Source organism: Eriocheir sinensis, chromosome 4 (assembly GCF_024679095.1).
Source record: "Eriocheir sinensis breed Jianghai 21 chromosome 4, ASM2467909v1, whole genome shotgun sequence".
Lineage (NCBI taxonomy): Eukaryota > Metazoa > Arthropoda > Malacostraca > Decapoda > Varunidae > Eriocheir > Eriocheir sinensis.
Genome location: NC_066512.1, coordinates 24,842,550 through 24,860,401, shown reverse-complemented (window position 1 = coordinate 24,860,401; position 17,852 = coordinate 24,842,550). Strand labels below are relative to the sequence as shown.

General features: G+C 46.1%; 2 protein-coding genes across 2 annotated transcripts in view; one reads left to right on the top strand and one right to left on the bottom strand.

Moving 5' to 3' along the window:
* Window positions 1-15,323, bottom strand: part of LOC126980902 (dolichol kinase-like) — a 44,721-nt gene extending 29,398 nt beyond the window's left edge. The window contains exons 1-2 of the mRNA XM_050831331.1: window positions 15,200-15,323; window positions 5,243-5,440 (exon numbers count right to left, since the gene is read on the bottom strand). The gene's annotated coding sequence lies outside the window, so the exon portion shown is untranslated. The remainder of the gene's footprint in view (window positions 1-5,242; window positions 5,441-15,199) is intronic.
* Window positions 11,642-16,451, top strand: LOC126982329 (serotonin-gated chloride channel mod-1-like). The gene is made up of 6 exons (XM_050834328.1): window positions 11,642-11,999; window positions 13,121-13,224; window positions 13,573-13,737; window positions 14,392-14,508; window positions 15,159-15,362; window positions 16,260-16,451. The coding sequence occupies exons 1-6, from the start codon at window positions 11,945-11,947 to the stop codon at window positions 16,449-16,451; spliced, it is 837 nt and encodes a 278-aa protein (XP_050690285.1). The 5' UTR covers window positions 11,642-11,944.
* Window positions 16,452-17,852: the final 1,401 nt, after the last annotated feature.

The window sequence follows — 17,852 nt, the reverse complement described above, 5'->3', positions numbered from 1 at the left end:
GGATGGGAGAAACATGAATAACGGAAAAGAGGGAGAGAAGGAAAGGAAAGGAAAGAAGGAAAGAAAGGAAGGAAGGTAGGAAGAATGAAGGCAGAGAAAACGGTAGGAATGAAGGGAAGAAAACAGGAGAGAGGAAGGTAGCCACAATTAAAAGGCGGGAAAAAAGTAAAAAATAAAAAGAAACGATGAAAGAAAACGGAGAATGAAAAAGGCGTAACCACAAAGCATCGACGAGAAAAAGGTAGGACTGAAAGAAAGAAACAGGAGAAAGGAAAGAACAAAGAAAGGGCGGGCAGAACGTAAAAATAAAAAGAAAGGAAAGAAAGAAAACAGAATGAAAAAGGCGTAACCACAATTAAGGCATCGACGAGAAAGAGGAAGCGGGTGGTGTGAGGAGGTGGCAGGAGGAGGGGAGGAGGGGGGGGGGTGTAAGTAAAAACAACAACAACAACAACAACATCGGTATTGACGCCGTTCTTGCTGTATTTAGCGGCACTCAACACTGTGTACGTACATAAAGGAGGGAGCAGGTAATAGCTAATATAATAACATTGGCTGCACTGCCCTTTGTATATGTGTGCGTGCGTGTGTGCGTCCGTGGGTGTGTGTGCGCGCGTGTGTGTGTCGGGGGTGAGAGTGTGTGGGCGTGTGTACCTATCCACCCCTCACTGCCTTTCCTAACCCTCATTCAATCACCCACCCAATCACTCATCCATCTGTCTATCCATCCATCTATATCAAATCATGACTAATACTGAGAAAGAAAAATTGGCCATTGTTTGTATTCTAAGCGTCAGGAGGGAGTAACAGCCGCGTACGGTAGGACATAGGAGACAGAAGGAAGGAGAGATGAAACAGATGGAAGGGAATAAAGGGAGAAGAAAGGGAGGATTGGATGGAAGAGAAGTAGGAAGGAGAGAGAGGAGAAACATGAAGGATGAACTGAGTTAATGAATGAAGGAAGGAAGGAAAGAGAAAAAGGAAGACGGAAGGGAGGAAAGGTAGATGAAAGGGAGGATTGGATGGAAGGAAGGAAGGAAAGATAGAAGAAAGGAAGGATTGGATGGAAGAAAAGTAGGAAGGAGAGAGAGGAGAAACATGAAGCACGGAATGAGTTAATGAATGAAGGAAGGAAGGAAGAAAAAGAAGGAAGGAAAGATAGAAGAAAGGGAGGAAGGAATGGAAGGAAGGAAGGGGAGGAGAAACATGAAGGACGGAATGAGTTAATGAATGAAGGAAGGAAGGAAGAAAAAGAAGGAAGGAAAGATAGAAGAAAGGGAGGATTGGATGGCAGAAAGGAAGGAAGGAAGGAAGGAAGGAAGGGAGGAAAGGAGAAGCATGAAAGATGAAATAAGTTAATGAATGAATGAATGAAGGAAAGAGAAAAAAGGAAGAAGGAAGGGAGGAAAGGTAGATGAAAGGGAGGAATGAATGGAAGGAAGGAAGGAAGGAAGGAGAAGCATGAAGGACGGAATGAATTAATGAAAGAAGGAAAGTAAGATAAAAAGAAGGAAGAATAGAAGAAAGGAATGAATGAACAGAAGAATGGAAAGAAGGAAGGAAAGGAGAAACATGAAGGGCGGAATGAAGGAAAGAAAACCGGAGGAAGAAAGACAAAAATAAATAAAGGAAGGAAGAAAGAAAATGTGTATAATAACGACAACAACAATAAATAACGACAACAACAGTAATTAATATATGTGTACAATAACAACGACTAGATTACGGCCAATAAGTCTCTGCTCGCTAACCTGTCCCACGGAGGCCAAGAACTGTGGGGTGTGATTTATCGTTCTCGGGACGGGATACGAAGCGATCGATGCAGGTATTCAAAGTGTTAATGCGTTGCGCTAATCAAGACTGTAAGTAAACATCTACACCATGACCAAATCCCAGACATCGATCTCGCACCACGCACTGTGACGCTGGCCTCGGATGAACATTCAGACAGTAATCGAGCTACGACGCATTCGACTAACGACCGCTTGAAGTTACGATCAGGCCAAAGATATTAGTTATGCGGATGACAGACATGTTAATTAAAGGCGTCACCTGTCAATTTGCTACAGAGGTGCGTTTTGGAAAAGTATCAAAGCCTCTTCATTTGCTTGGAATTGTCAATACGGACAGTAAAATTATATCGTGAGTACCAATATCAGAATTATGATCCGTTTACGGCTAATGAGCTAAACGAGGCTGGGGTAGTGTGTGGCTATAGGTGTTATTAGAAACTCCATACGATGCTGACCCCTCCTTTGGCCAGTTCTTCTGTTTGCTTTTGCAGGAGAAGCGATTAGCGGGCTTTTTTTCTTTGTTTATTATTCTTGAGCAGTTTCATTTACTTAATCGGGCTTTTTTTCGATGTTAATTATTCTTGAGCTGTTTCCTTTACTTAATTAACTAACTAATTGGAAGCATACGACCGGGGGAAGTGTCGCTTCACTTAATTGCCGGCGGTCCCCCCGAGCAAGCTCCCACGCAGGTACACTGTCCATCTCAAGTCTCTCCTGGCAGGATCGATCGACTTGCCCCACTCATGAGCTACGTGGGCGTCCCCTTGGTATCCTCCACTTAGGTTTGTCTGGTACAAAAACAACCCTGTGAGCAGGATCGGCGTCTGGGAGGAGCGCCACGTTCCCATATAGACTAAGTTGGCGTTCATGAACCAAGCAGGTACCAGGACTCGACTCAGTCTCATCGCGTAGTCGCTTGTTCGACACGAAGTCATTCAAGCGGTACCCCATGATCCTGTGAGGGCACTTGGTACCAAATGCATCGATAGGCCTCTACAAGTTACTCTTCAGTGTCAACATTACCGTAAAAGAAAAAAAAGAAAACTGTCACCGCTCGTCTTAACCTCGGCAACATTCAGAGTATACTGCTTACGCGTTGCAGCCACGCACAGGACATTAAATTTTGAAACACTGACCACTTCAAGGACATGGCCGCTAAGAGTTCGTGCATAAGCCTTCACAAATGTTACGAACCTATTGAGTGAGGATATTTATGTGTGTGTTTGAGTGGCGGGACGAGGCACGCTGAGTCCTTGGTAAATATACTTCGGGGATATAATTACACAATGTTCTTGACGAGTAAAAAGCTTTAATATAACTCTGGATAAGTAACAAGTGACAGGTATGCATAACTTGGTATGATGCATTATTTGAATTTTGTCGATATACTTTTTTTTAGTAACTGTGTGTGTGTGTGTGTGTGTGTGTGTGTGTGTGTGTGTGTGTGTGTGTGTGTGTGTGTGTTCCAAAGATGACTAAAAATTGATCTTTGAGTTATACAAGAGAATCAGATGAGGCGAAGCGGAGTGGAAGGTGGTGTAAGACTGAGTGGACAAGGTTAGGGAGGGAAAGGGGAAGAACTGTTGCAGGGAAGGTGTAGGGAAAGAGGAGAGAAAGGGCAGTTGGACATGGGTGGGAAGATAAAAAGCATGGGAAGGAACAAGCGAGTCAGAGGGAGAGGAGAGGGGTGGGAGAGGGGCAAGGATCTAAACACAAACAAATCAGGCAAACTCTCCTAGCACGCCGGATCCGGGTGTACACAAATATAAACAAGTGTCTCAGAACAATTGACGAACCTACACCACACAACTCTACTCCCCTAGGTCTTCTCTTCTCCTTCACCTGTACCTTCTCCACTAATTCGTGTCCTCTTCTTGCTATGCCCTTGATTAAAAAAAACGTGAGTTGAGTAAGAGTGGAAAGGAGGTAGGGGAGGGAGCTGTCACGGAGGATAATTGGGTAGTCCTTCCACTCCGCTGCCATTGCCGTACAGTCAGGTTTGTTGGTCTGTCTCAGCCACCTCCAGGAGTGTTGAGAAGACTTTGGGAAGGGAAAAGGTTGGCTGAAATAGATGGGATTCTCGCTTCTTTTTGGTATTCCACAGTTTATTTATTATTTTTCTTTCTCTCTCTGAGTAACTTCAGAGTCAGAACTGAATACACTACTACTACTACAACCACTACTACTACTACAATCGTCACTATCAGTATCACAACAACTACTACACCTTCCCAGCGTGAAGCTTCCCCTCCCAGGTGTTACCATGTCGAGGCTCACCCTGCGCCTCATCCCCCAGGCCACGTGCTGCCGCAGCAGGAGCCGACGCGGTCAGGCTGGGTGGTGTTGGGGCAGGATCAGGACAAGCCGGGTGGGGGTTACCAGGCGGACCAGTCCTTCAGGGGCCGGCTGGCGAGAGTCCGCCTGTGGGGGAGGCGGCTCAGCCCTCAGGAGGTGGCCGGAGTGGCGCGGTGCGACGCCACGCTGGACGCCGAGGCGGTGCTGGCCTGGCCCGCGGCGCCCCCATGGCGGCTGAACGGCACGGCCCAGGTGGTGGAGGTACCGCGGCAGGACTTGTGCCGCCCAAAGGGTCCTTACCTGGCCCTGCTCTCGCCCCCCATGCTATTTAGCAGAGCGAGGAACCTCTGCAACGCCCTGGACTCGCACGTCGCCACGCCCACCTCCACGGCAGAGACGGAGGCGTTCCTCAGCCTCGCTGGGGATACGTGCGGCGGCGGGCCGCAGCTGTGGCTGGGGGCGTCTGACATTGACCACGAGGGCCACTGGGTGGACGAGGCGGGCCATAGTGTGGCCTACACTAACTGGATTGTCGGCCAGCCCAACGGCATGACTGAGGAGGACAGGGCCGTGATGACCAAGGACGGCAAGTGGATGGACCTCTCATCCACCAGTTTTTACAACTATTGTGCAGTCTGCAGCACCAGGAACGGCCTGCCCCTGCTAATGCGGCTGCGTGGCCTGTGCTCCGGCCTGCAGCACGACACCCGCTACATCCACGAGGGTCATGTGCTCGCCAAGCCCTTCTTTAGAGGCTTCAGTGTGTCCAACATCTCCTGGGACGGCGCGCGGTGGCTGGCGCTGCACCAGGCCAGGTGAGGGAAGCGGACACGGGGCATGCACGCACACGGCGGCCGGCGAGTGGGCACAGTACCAGGGCATCACCTCCGCACCTCCCGGGCACAAGCACATCACACGCGCACTGGAACCAATCGCCCGCTGAACAAAAAGTGTGAAGCACTTTGCCTTTTCCTCCACAGTCGTCTTCCTTTCTGAGCTACAAAAGATGGTCAACGCCACGCCCGAGTATGACCCCCGCACGTCCTCACCACGCACCCCTGTCCCTCACCACGCACCCCTGTCCCTCACCACGCACCCCTGTACCTCATGAACACAAAGACTCTCAACCCTGCCCTAGCCGCCCCTCCCCTTACCTTGGCCTGCACGGTGTCCCTGCAGCCCCGAGGTGGTGCTGTCCTTCACGCCCAAGGATCCGACGGAGGTGCCCCTGGGCCGGCGGTCGTGGGAGGTGGCGGGGGCAGAGACCTGTGGGGAGAGCGGCGGCAGCCTCACCCTGGCCCTCACCGCCTGCACCCCCGGGAACTTCACCTGCGACGACGGAACCTGCGTCCCTGCCGACATGAGGTGCGATTACCAGGTAAGGTGGAGGGTGGTGGAGCGTCTTGTTTATTCTACTGTAGTCCGACTCGCTGATGAAGTTGGGCGTGACCCGCTCGAAGAGTCCCCTAATCATAGCCCTGCCAAATCTTATATAACCCGGTAGCAGCGACGGGCCAAATTTGTGGGTTTACCGTGTAGCAGCGACGGGCCAAATTTGTGGGTTTACCGTGTAGCAGCGACGGGCCAAATTTGTGGGTTTACCGTGTAGCAGCGATGGGCCAAATTTGTGGGTTTACCGTGTAGCAGCGACGGGCCAAATTTGTGAGTTTACCGTGTAGCAGCGACGGGCCAAATTTGTGAGTTTACCGTGTAGCAGCGACGGGCCAAATCTGTGCCATGATATAACCCCCAAAAATAGATGATACATAATCTGATCACAAATGCTTTGATATATATTATGAAATGGTTTGTGTGAGGGGTGATTTTTTCTCATTTCTTCTCGCTTGGAGTTACCATTAAGAAACATGATCCCCGCTGCTACCGGGTTAATATATACAAAATATTTGATACACAATTTCAAACAGTACATAGATGACACGTGAGAGTGAGAGCGGGAGGGAGTAATGCATTGCGGGTGGAGAAGCATTGCTGTGTAGAGGCTCGGGGTCCACCAAAACGGACTTATTTGTGTCGGATTAAAACATCATCTTCAGCTTCTTTAAACGTCGTATTAGCATTTACTGACAGTTATGTAGCTACTTGGGCTTTGTAATTCCATTTTTGGGGAGATGTTAACTACAAATGTTGGATTATCACAGCTATATAGTCGACGTATTTCAAACTCCGTCGTACGTAAACAGTGATAGGTCAAAATATCAACAAAGCCAACTGACCACCACGCCTTGAAGGACGGGCCAGGAGAGACAAATCCGCCACATTATCGTTGGTGAAGACTAATACATTAAAAACATCGGGCGTATAACCACTACTACTATTACTACTACTACTACTACTACTACTACTACTACGACTACTACTACGACTACGACTACTACTACGACTACTACTACGACTACGACTACTACTACTACTACTACTACTACGACTACTACTACGACTACGACTACTACTACTACTACTACTGCGACTACGATTACTACTTCCCTCCTCCTCTTTACCCTCCTTCTACTATTACTGTATTACTATTACCACTACTATTACCACTACTACTACTACTACTGCGACTACGACTACTACTTCCCTCTTCTTTGCCCTCCTTCTTTTACTACTACTACTACTACTACTACTACTACAGCAACCACTACTACTTCCCTCCTCCTCTTCGCCCTCCTTCTGCTACTTCTACAGACGGACTGCGGGGACGGGAGCGACGAGCGGGAGTGTGAGACCGTCAGCCTTTACGCCTCCTACAAGCCGAACATCCCCCCTCGCTCCCCCACCCCCGCGGCCGGCCCCTCCCCCGCCCACCCCGTCTTCCTGCACGTGACGGTCTTCAGCCTGGAGATCGTGACCGGGAAGATGGAGATCGTCATGGACTTCGATGCCTCGCTGCGCTGGACTGACCCCCGACTTGTGTTCCGTGATCTCAAGCTTGACCAGGCCACCAATGCTCTCCATCCTCGTGACCTCAGCCGCCTCTGGGTTCCACAGGTAAGGTCATTGGGGAAGGGAGTTAATGAGGGAGTAAAGAGCCCAGGTAAGTGAGGTCACGTGGAATGGTTGGGTCATGTGGAGGTCAAAAGAGTGGTAAAGTAAAAGAGCGATGGTGAGGTGTTGCGGATTAAGAGAGAACAGGGCCCAGGTGTATAAGGTCACGTGGTATGCTATGGTCAAGTGAAGGTCAGCGGTGAGGTAAAGAAAGAGGTCACGTGCTATGCTATGGTCAAGTGGAGGTCAACAGTGCGGTATAGTTTAAGAAAGAGGTCACGTGGTATGGTAAGGTTAGGTGGTCAGAGGTAAGGTCAGGGAAAGGGAAAGTGTGTGTGTGTGTGTGTGTGTGTGTGTGTGTGTGTGTGTGTGTGTGTGTGTGTGTGTGTGTGTGTGTGTGTGAGAGAGAGAGAATGCAGTCCGGTGAAATCAATCGTCCAGCAAGTATTTTTATCACGGCAGTTGTTTTTATTTTTATTTTGTTGTTCCTACACATCACACGGGCAGCAAATATTACGTGATGGATTTAGTGTTTGTTCTTTTTGTGATGGAAAGCTATATCAAGTTAAATTAATCTTCGCACAGCAAGTATATTAGAGCAGATTTATTATTTTTTTTTACTCTTACACGTGACAAAGGCAGCAAATAAAACATGATAACTTTAGTCTTTGTTCTTCTTGTGATGGTGAATTATTAATCGTACAAGTTTTTTTTTAATATATATTTTTACAGCAGTTTCTTATACTCTTACACGTGACAGAGGCAGTAAAATAAAACGCGAATACTTTAGTCTTTGTTCTTCTTGTGATGGTGAATTATTAATCGCACAATTTTTTTTTATATATATCTTTACAACAGTTTCTTATACTCTTGCACGTTACAAAGGCAGGAATCAATGCATGCCCCTTCTAGTGTTAGTGTTCTTGTGTGTGTGAGAGAGAATGCAGTCTTGTAAAATTAATCTTCGCACACGAGGTAGGTATTGCGTCATATGAAGTATACATAGAAGTATTCATAGTTTCCTTTCCTACTTGGCATATTAGCGTTACTTTTATACATTGTCCTTATACTCTTGGGTCCTTGAGTTGGGGAGGAGGTTCCACTCAGCTTCTATTGGCAATACTGACGTTAACTGAGACTGTGATTTCTATTTCATGCTTATATCTTAGGCTTCACTCACACTCGTATTTCATGATTACTTTTAGCGTTTACTCAAGGTGGTATTCTTTTCTGGAGTGGCCGGAAGTGCTGGTAATGCTGGCGCGGTATTTGAGTGAGTGAGTAATGGCGTGAGTCGGGTAATTTTTTTTTTTTTTTTTTACTTTGGGGTGCAGCACATTGATTCTTTCCGCGCGGAGAATGAGAGGTGGTTGAGTTGTTAACACGGTAGCAGCGACGGGCCAAATTTGTGGCTTTACCGTGTACCAGCGACGGGCCACATTTTTGCCGGCTTTACCGTGTACCAGCGACGGGCCACATTTTTGCCATGATATAAACCCCCCAAAATGAATGATGCATAAACTGATGACAAATGCATTGATATATATTATGAAATGATTTGCGTGAGTGATGATTTTTCTAATTTTTCTCGCTCAGAGGGGCCTTTAAGATACATGATCCCCGCAGCTACCAGGTTAAGGCTGTTGAAATGACGTGACTAAAGCAAATAAGAGAAAAATAACAAATGATGATAGCGTGATTCTTTTCCTGGATCCAAAACTAATCACTGACTTTTTTTTCCATCTCAGCGTCAGTCTTATCGATCTTCACGCAAACAGAACAAACGGTGTATGCTCGTGAAAATAACGGTGATAAAAATACGATTCGCTTTCTGTCTTTTGTCTTGTCTTTTCCTGTATTTTCCTGTATTGATCTTTAAATGCAGCACAAACGAAATGAATGCTGATGGAAATAAAGAATGATAATAGCGTGATTCTTTTCCTGGATCCAAAACTTTTCAGCGGCTTTTCTCCATCTCAGCGTCTCTCTTATCGATCTTTACAAACAGAACAAACGGTGTATGCTCGTGAAATGACGTAACATGACACTTTTACTCACATACGTCCCGCAAAACTGTCCTTCCCCGCGCGGTTCCCTGTCTTATGTAAACACGAAATATTGTCACGATTTGGGGCTCAGAATGGCTTTTATCACACTCTGCTTTTAAGATAGATGACGTAACATAACATTTTTACTCACACACGGCTCCCAAAACTGTCCTTCCCCGCGCGGTTTCCTGCCTTATGTAAACACGAAATATTGTCACGGTTTGGGGCTCAGAATGGCTTTTATCACACTCTGCTTTTAAGATAGATGCCGTAACATGACATTTTTACCCACACACGTCCTGCAAAACTGTTCTCCCACGCGCGTTTCCCTGGCTAATGTAAACACGAAGCATTGTCGCGAGGTTTGTCACGCCCGCCAGCCACGATTTCAAGCTAAGAATGACCGAGAAAACTCAAACACAGTGCAGAAAGTTCAAACACCAATGACTTGCTGGAGTAAACGGCCAGACAAAAGCGGGAGAACGTTTAGGCTTCAATCACCGTCGTAAAAACCACAAAGGTCAGCGGATCCAACAACGGGAGTCGATAGTTATGTTTGAAGAATCGAATATCAAGCAGCATGACGAATAAGCGGCAATGGACGGTGAGCTAACGAAAGTGTTCATGCTTGGTCCGTAGAATTTGTCACAGCGTCAATATACACCATACACTAAGGGCAGTTACGTGACGATGTTTAAAGGATCGAATATCAAACAGAGTGCCGAATGAGCGGTGATAGACGGTAAGCTAATGAAACTGTTCACGCTTGGTCCGTAGAGTTAGTTACAACGTCAATATAAGTTACAATCGCTACACCAAACACAAATGTAAGTTACGTCACGATGTTTAAAGGATCGAATTATCAAAGTGTGTGCCGAATGAGCGGTGATAGACGGTAAGCTAATGAAACTGTTCACGCTTGGTCCGTAGAGTTAGTTACAGCGTCAATATAGGTTAAAGTCGCTACACCATGCGCTAAGGGCAGTTACGTCACACTGTTTAAGGGATCGGATATCAAACAAAGTGCCGAATGTGCGGTGATAGACTGTAAGCTAATAAAACTGTTCACGCTTGGTCCGTAGAGTTAGTTACAACGTCAATATAAGTTACAATCGCTACACCATACACTAAGGGCAGTTACGTCACACTGTTTAAAGGATCGAATATCAAACAGAGTGCCGAATGAGCGGTGATAGACGGTAAGCTAATGAAACTGTTCACGCTTGGTCCGTAGAGTTAGTTACAACGTCAATATAAGTTACAATCGCTACACCATACACTAAGGGCAGTTACGTCACACTGTTTAAAGGATCGAATATCAAACAGAGTGCCGAATGTGCGGTGATAGACTGTAAGCTAATAAAACTGTTCACGCTTGGTCCGTAGAGTTAGTTACAACGTCAATATAAGTTACAATCGCTACACCATACACTAAGGGCAGTTACGTCACACTGTTTAAAGGATCGAATATCAAACAGAGTGCCGAATGTGCGGTGATAGACGGTAAGCTAATGAAACTGTTCACGCTTGGTCCGTAGAGTTAGTTACAACGTCAATATAAGTTACAATCGCTACACCATACACTAAGGGCAGTTACGTCACACTGTTTAAAGGATCGAATATCAAACAGAGTGCCGAATGTGCGGTGATAGACGGTAAGCTAATGAAACTGTTCACGCTTGGTCCGTAGAGTTAGTTACAGCGTCAATATAAGTTACAATCGCTACACCATACACCAAAGGCAGTTACGTCACGATGTTTAAAGGATCGAATATCAAACAGAGTGCCGAATGAGCGGTGATAGACGGTGAGCTAATGAAACTGTTCACGCTTGGTCCGTAGAGTTAGTTACAGCGTCAATATAAGTTACAATCGCTACACCATACACTAAGGGCAGTTACGTCACACTGTTTAAAGGATCGAATATCAAACAGTGTGCCGAATGTGCGGTGATAGACTGTAAGCTAATAAAACTGTTCACGCTTGGTCTGAAGAGTTAGTTACAAGGTCAATATAAGTTACAATCGCTACACCATACACCAAAGGCAGTTACGTCACGATGTTTAAAGGATCGAATTATTAATGAATGCCGAAAGAGCGGTAATAGACGGCGAGCTAGTGAAAGAGTTCAGGCTTGGTCCGTAGAGTTTGCACACGGCGTAAGTATATTTGAGGACCATTCTGTCACGTCACAACGCCCCGCCAAACACCGGGTAATAATGCCACGCGTGTTATCGGTAAACAGACCACATTGGCTATCAGTTCGCAGCAGGGACGCTTTACCTCTTGTTTGCCAACCCTTTCCGTCTTGGTGTTGCCTATATTTATTTTATTTTACCGCAGCACCGCATGTGTATAATGTATGGCACTTTCTTAGGACCAGAAGTCGAAATAACCACACCTTCAGAAATACTTAATACCCGTCTAACATTAAATTATATTATACTAAAGATGCTAGAAAACAGAATAGATAAATTACGAGGGACAGCTAGTATAAAGATGATACGTTTGAACGCAATTTAAGTGATATTACAAATGAAGGGAATCACAGAGAGAAAATTAGTCACGGAAGAAACTATAATAAGAAGAAAAAGCCCATAAACAAGTCACAAGGTACAACTAACAAAGAGTAAAAGGACCAAGGACAGAAAAAGGACGAAGGGATATATTGAGGGGAACACAAATGCTATCAAATAGTATGCGTGCACAGGTGACCTTAGTGTGTCCTCCCGCCCCCAGGTGTCCTTCAGCAACGCGAAGGGCAACGCTCACACGCTGCTGGACGAGGAGACGAAGGGCATGGTGCTGCGGAGGGGGGCGCCGAGCCAGGGGGACGACACCTACGCCAGGGAGGGTGAGAGAGAGGAGGAAGGGGACGAGGAGGAGGAGAGAGAGAGAGAGAGAGAGAGAGAGAGAGAGAGAGAGAGAGAGAGAGAGAGAGAGAGAGAGAGAGAGAGAGAGAGAGAGAGAGAGAGAGAGAGAGAGAGAGAGAGAGAGAGAGAGAAAAACTAAAGCGAATGATTGCCTGACTAAACAGAGTGAGTGATCGACTAACTGAACTGACTGACTGACTGACTGACCTACCAACCCGCTAACTTACTTAAAATAGCAACATCGACTTTCTCCTTTCTTTCTGGTTCCATTTTTTATTTCCTCTGTCCGACATTTTTTTTCTCAGCAATAGTTATTTTCTTTTACCTGTTCACTCCCTTCGGCTTTGATCTTAGCCACGATGCGTTCTAACTTATAATTTTTACTCTAGTGGTACTTTTTTTTTATTGTGTTTTATTCTCTTTTATAATTTCTTCCGTGAGCGTTATTCTCTCTTTCTCAACTCCCTTCGCTTTTAATATTAGCTACATTGCTTTTCGATTTATTATTTTTCTCTATTATATTATTACCATTATTTTTTTAGCTACTGTAATTTTTCTATAACAGTAATTCTCTTTTTTTTTATTCCCTTTTCTATTTTCCGATGTGTGGTAACAATATAAAACTGGTATACTTCATGTTTGTTTATACATTGAAATTACAGTGTCTTTATATTTTACGTATGTCATTATTTATTTCTACCTTACTTTCTTTGGTGAATAAAATGAACTCTAACTTTCCGATGTCTGGGAGCAATATAAGACCATCTTCCTCTTCTCTTCTTTCTCTCCACCACCTCTTCTTCCTTTTCTTTTTCTTTCTTTTTCCTCTTTCTCTTCCTCCTACAATGCGTTCTAATTTACTCTCCATGTTAGTTCTACCTCATGAATTGTTTATGGCCTTCCTCCTCTTATAATACTTTCTTCTGTGACAATAATTTTCTCCTTTTGATTCCCTTAATTTCTTATATCAGTTAAATTGAGTTCAAACCTATTATCTTTATACTAGTAGTCCCTCATAACTAATCTATGGGGTGTATTTCCTTTACTGTAGAATCTCTTATATTTCTTTCTTTCCCCCTCCTCACTGCTCGCCTCCCCGCAGTGGACTTCTTCAGCGGCGCCGACAACCCAATCCTGGCGTCTCGCAAGTACTCGGCCACGTACCGCTGCGCCCTCGACCTCACCTTCTACCCCTTCGACACCCAGGTAAGCCAGCGATCTTCCAATTAATACGCAGACAAGGTAAAGCAGTGACCTTCCAGTTAGTACGCACACATAGAATATTGCAAAACTTGTTCCGTTATCTCTCTCCTCTTCTCTTCACCACCTCTTCTTCTTCCTCTTCTTTCTCTTTCTTTTTCCTCTTTCTCTTCCTCCTCCTCTTCTTCCTTCTGGTTATCTTTCTCTTTCTCCACCTCGTCCTCTTCCTCTTCTTCCTCCTCCTTCTGTTCATTTTCCTTTTTCTCTTCTACCTCCTCCTCCTGCTCATTTTCCTCTTTCACTTCTTCCTCTCCTCCTCCTCCTCCTCTTCCACTTCTTCTTCCTCCTCCTCAGGCTTGCAATTTCATGTTCGTGCTGACCTCGGCGCGGCGGGAGAGGCTGAAGCTGGAGCAAGAGGGCGAGGGGGTCAACTACACAGCCTCGACGCAGCTCCTCGAGTACAGCATCGTGGAAGTCACCGCGATGCTCACCAACCACTCCCGGCACAGCGCCCTCAAGGTACGCCCACACAGTTTTCTTTTTTTACAACAAAGGAGACAGCTCAAGGGCACACAAAAAAGGAAACAATAATTAAAAAAGCCCGCTACTCGCTGCCCCCCCCAAAAAAAAAGAATCAAAAGCGGTGGCCGAAAGAGAGGTCAGTTTCGCTCCTTCCTACTTTCCTCCCTCTTTTCCCTTCTTTCCTTCCTTTCTCTCCTTTCCTTCCTTTTTTTTCTTTCATTCCTTCTCTCGCCCTTCCTCTATACCTTACACCTTTTTAATTTACTACATTTTTCCTTTGGGTCTTCCTCGCTCCTTTCTACTTTCCTTCCTCTTTTTTCCCTTCTTTTCTTCCTTTCTTCCTTTCCTTCCTTTTTTTCTTTCCGTCCTTCTCTCGCCCTTCCTCTATACCTTACTCCTTTTTAATTTACTACATTTTTTCTTTGGGTCTTCCTCGCTCCTTTCTACTTTCCTCTCTTTTTTCCCTTCTTTCCTTCCTTTCTTCCTTTCTTTTCTTTCTTTCCGTCTTTTTCTCGCCCTTCCTCTATACCTCTCTCCCTTTTAATTTACATTTTTTTCTTTGGGTCTTCCTCTGTACCTCGCTCCTTTCTACTTTACTACTTTTCTCTCTCTTCCGTCAGTAGTACCTCGCCCTTCCCTCCCTCCCTGCAGGTGACGGTTCGCTTCCGCCGCCGCTACGGGTTCGCTATCCTGACGGTGTACACGCCCTCCTGCTTCTTTGTCATCATCGCCTACCTCACCACCTTCTACCCGCTCTCCAATCTACAGGTGAGCTACGGGTATACATTCGGATCAGAGCCATAGTTCCCAGCATATCTGTATTATCAGTTTATTTTTAATCACAGCGGTAACAACAATGACAACAACAACTCTGCCCTCCACTTATCAACGTCAACACAAAAACTCACCGTGAGATTCCCATATTTATTGACCCTATCACTAGACAATGCCTCGATCACCGCCGCCACTATCACCATCTCCACTATAGTTATCTCTAAACCACAACCACCACCAATAACAACAATATCCTACAATCCCTGGTGCTACTATTACTACTACCACTACTACTACAAATAATACGTATCAACAATGCCTCCTAAACCCCAAAACACACAAAAAAATAGACCACTTAGACATTTCACTGACTTCCACAACCACAACAACAATCACTAACTGCCCCAACAATCACTACCTCTAACTTCCCCCATCCCCCCCCCCCCCATCACACACACACACACACACACACACACCACCTGTACTCCCCTTTCTTTCCCTGGACAATAAGAAAAGCAATGCCCTTCAAACCCCAAAACATAACAAACCTAAAACTTCTGACTACCACAACTACCACCACTACAACAATCACTATCACTACCACCATCACCACACCATCTCACCTTTCCCCCTCCCCGGGACAGGTGCGCGTGGTGATTGCCCTGACCGCCATGCTGGTACTCACGACACTGCTTAACCAGGTGTCCGCCAACTTGCCGCGGAACTCCTACTTCAAGGCGCTCGATATCTGGATGTTCGGAGCTATCGGCCTCATCTTCTCCATCCTCATCCTGCAGACCATGGCGGATGTGATGCAGCGGCGAGAGGCGGAGGCTGGGGCTGCGAAGGTGGGTAGTACAGGGTCAGGGTGAGGTACGGGATGGGGTGGTGTATGGGGTCAGGGTGAGTGAGGTAAGGGATGGGGTGGTGTATGTGGTAGGGTGAGGGATGGGTTAGATATATGGGGTGGCGTGGAGTGAAGGGGAGAGGGTATGGGTTGGGGTGGGTAAGGTAATGGTGAAAGAAATAGGGTTGATGGACCTTTTTTATACAATGGAAAGAAGAAACAATTACAAAAAAACTCGATGCATAGAAAGAGTGAATCGGGGACGAGGAGGAGGAGGAGGAGGAGGAAGAGGAGGAGGAGGAGGGGAGGAAGGGTAGTAATAAGTAAAAATAGGAAGGTGTATGCTATCTTAGGTTGGGTTGTTGGGGAGGGGATGTTTGGTCTGTGTGTGTGAGGGGAGGAGGAAAGGGGATCGAAGTGTGGGCATGGCAAACTGTCTCTAATATGAAACAATGAGTCGGTATTGTAAAACACTCTCGCTCCTAACATCAGCTATTTCTAAAGGTCAAAGAGGGGGTCAGTGGGGTTCTAATGAGTGTTTCTTCAGGTTCACGGTACAGAGGAAGGGTCAAACTACCACCAGGGTCATAAAACTACTCCAGGAAATGCCCACAACTCCTACGAAAGCCTTGTCAAATATGTGTTCTTGGGTCGTATTATAAAACATTTCGTCGCCCAAGGACACATATTTGACAAGGCTTTCATAGGAGTTGTGGGCATTTCCAGGAGTAGTTTTATGACCCTAGTGGTAGTTTGACCCTCCTCTTGCACCATGAACCTGAAGAAACACTCACTAGAACCCGACTGACCTCCTCTTTGACCATTGAGTCCCGAGCAATTCCAAATATAATTCTGCTTTACCAGGTGGGACAGATACGTTAATTAGTTCCTCCTGCAGGTGTCGCCGGAGGAGGGGACGAAGACCTTGCTGACCGGGGGCCTAATGCACGTGAGGCCCCGCTGGTGCCTGTACGCGCGGCCCTTCATGACGGCGCAGCAGCTGATGCGCGTCATGCAAGTGGGCTACCCCGCGGTGACCCTGGCGCTGGTGGTGGCTTACGTGGCCTACCTGCTGACGTCCCTCTACTGACACCTCTTCTGACCTCACCTGACCTCGCGTGTCCTACCTCCGCTGACACCTGGCTATCCTTGGCTGTTATTTTTTTTTATCAGCAAGGAAGGCAGCTCAAGGGCAATACACTACCACACCCGCTCAAACTTGTACGCTATCCTTGGCTGCCTTTTTTTTTTTTAACAGCGAGGGAGGCAGCTCAAGGGGAAAAAGTACCACCCCCGTTCACACCTGTACGCTATCCTTGGCTGTTATTTTTTTTAACAGCGAGGGAGGCAGCTCAAGGGCAAAAAACTACCACCCTCATTCACGCTTGTATGCTATCCTTGGCTCTGGGTCTTTAAAATAAAAAAAAAATAAAAAAACAAGAAAAAAAAGAAGGGGAGGCTAAAAGAAAGGTCAGTTCCTGGTGGAGAAGTGTCTAGATTCTCTCCTCCCCTCCCCTCCTGTTGGCCTAAGTGTTCTACCTGCTAACGGCAATCTGTTAACACCTGGCCAACACCTGTTCTGACCTCTCCTGACCTCGTGTGTTGTACCCGCTGACGGCCCTTCGCTGACACTTGCCTGACACCTGTAATAAGCTGTCCCTAACCCTGGTGATGGCTGAAGTGTCCTACCTACCTAATGATGGTCCTCCACTGACACCTGTCCTACCCTCTCCTGGCCCTGATGGTGGTCCTACCTGATGACGGCCCTCCACTGGCACCTGTCCTAACCTCTCCTGGCCCTGGTGGTGGTCCTACCTGATGACGGCCCTCCACTGGCACCTGTCCTAACCTCTCCTGTCCCTGGTGGTGGTTGAAGTGTTCTACCTGTTGATAGACATCCGCTGACACCGAGCATTTACCCGTTCTAGCCTCATCTGACCTCGTGTGTTGCAGTTTTTTGAGAGGAAACGAGATAAAAGGGAAAGGAAGTGTAGAGAAAGCGAGCGGTGGTGGCGGTGCTGTGGTGCTTAAGAAGTCTCAAAACATCAAAATGAACTGAAAAATTAACTTAAAGATTGAATAAAAACGATGAACATATGAAATGGAGGAAAAACTTTAAAAACTACACAAAAAGCATCAAATGGAAGAAAAAACAAGAGGTGGTAATGAAGTAAATGTGTGTGTGTGTGTGTGTGTGTGTGTGTGTGTGTGTGTGTGTGTGTGTGTGTGTGTGTGTGTGTGTGTGTGTGTGTGTGTGTGGTTTAAATGTACACACGTTATCTTGGTATTAATTCATGTGACAAATTGTTACTCTTAATTCATCTATTCTTTTAGCACTTGTAAACAATAAGTAAATGAATAAAACAAATAAGCGTTTATCATATACTTATAAGGAGGGCAAAATCATATAGTTATCCCTTTAATATGAAGTACACACTTTTTCCATAAACCAATCAATTATAAAAAAAAAACGGGAAAAGTATAAGAAGAG

What these genes read in the sequence shown, in the direction of transcription:
- LOC126982329 (XM_050834328.1), top strand. Translation starts at nt 11,945, where the DNA reads ATGGTGCTGCGGAGGGGGGCGCCGAGCCAGGGGGACGACACCTACGCC. An exon ending in CGACACCTACGCCAGGGAGG is followed by an intron (nt 12,000 to 13,120) that starts GTGAGAGAGAGG and finishes GCCTCCCCGCAG; the next exon opens with TGGACTTCTTCAGCGGCGCC. An exon ending in CCCGGCACAGCGCCCTCAAG is followed by an intron (nt 13,738 to 14,391) that starts GTACGCCCACAC and finishes CCCTCCCTGCAG; the next exon opens with GTGACGGTTCGCTTCCGCCG.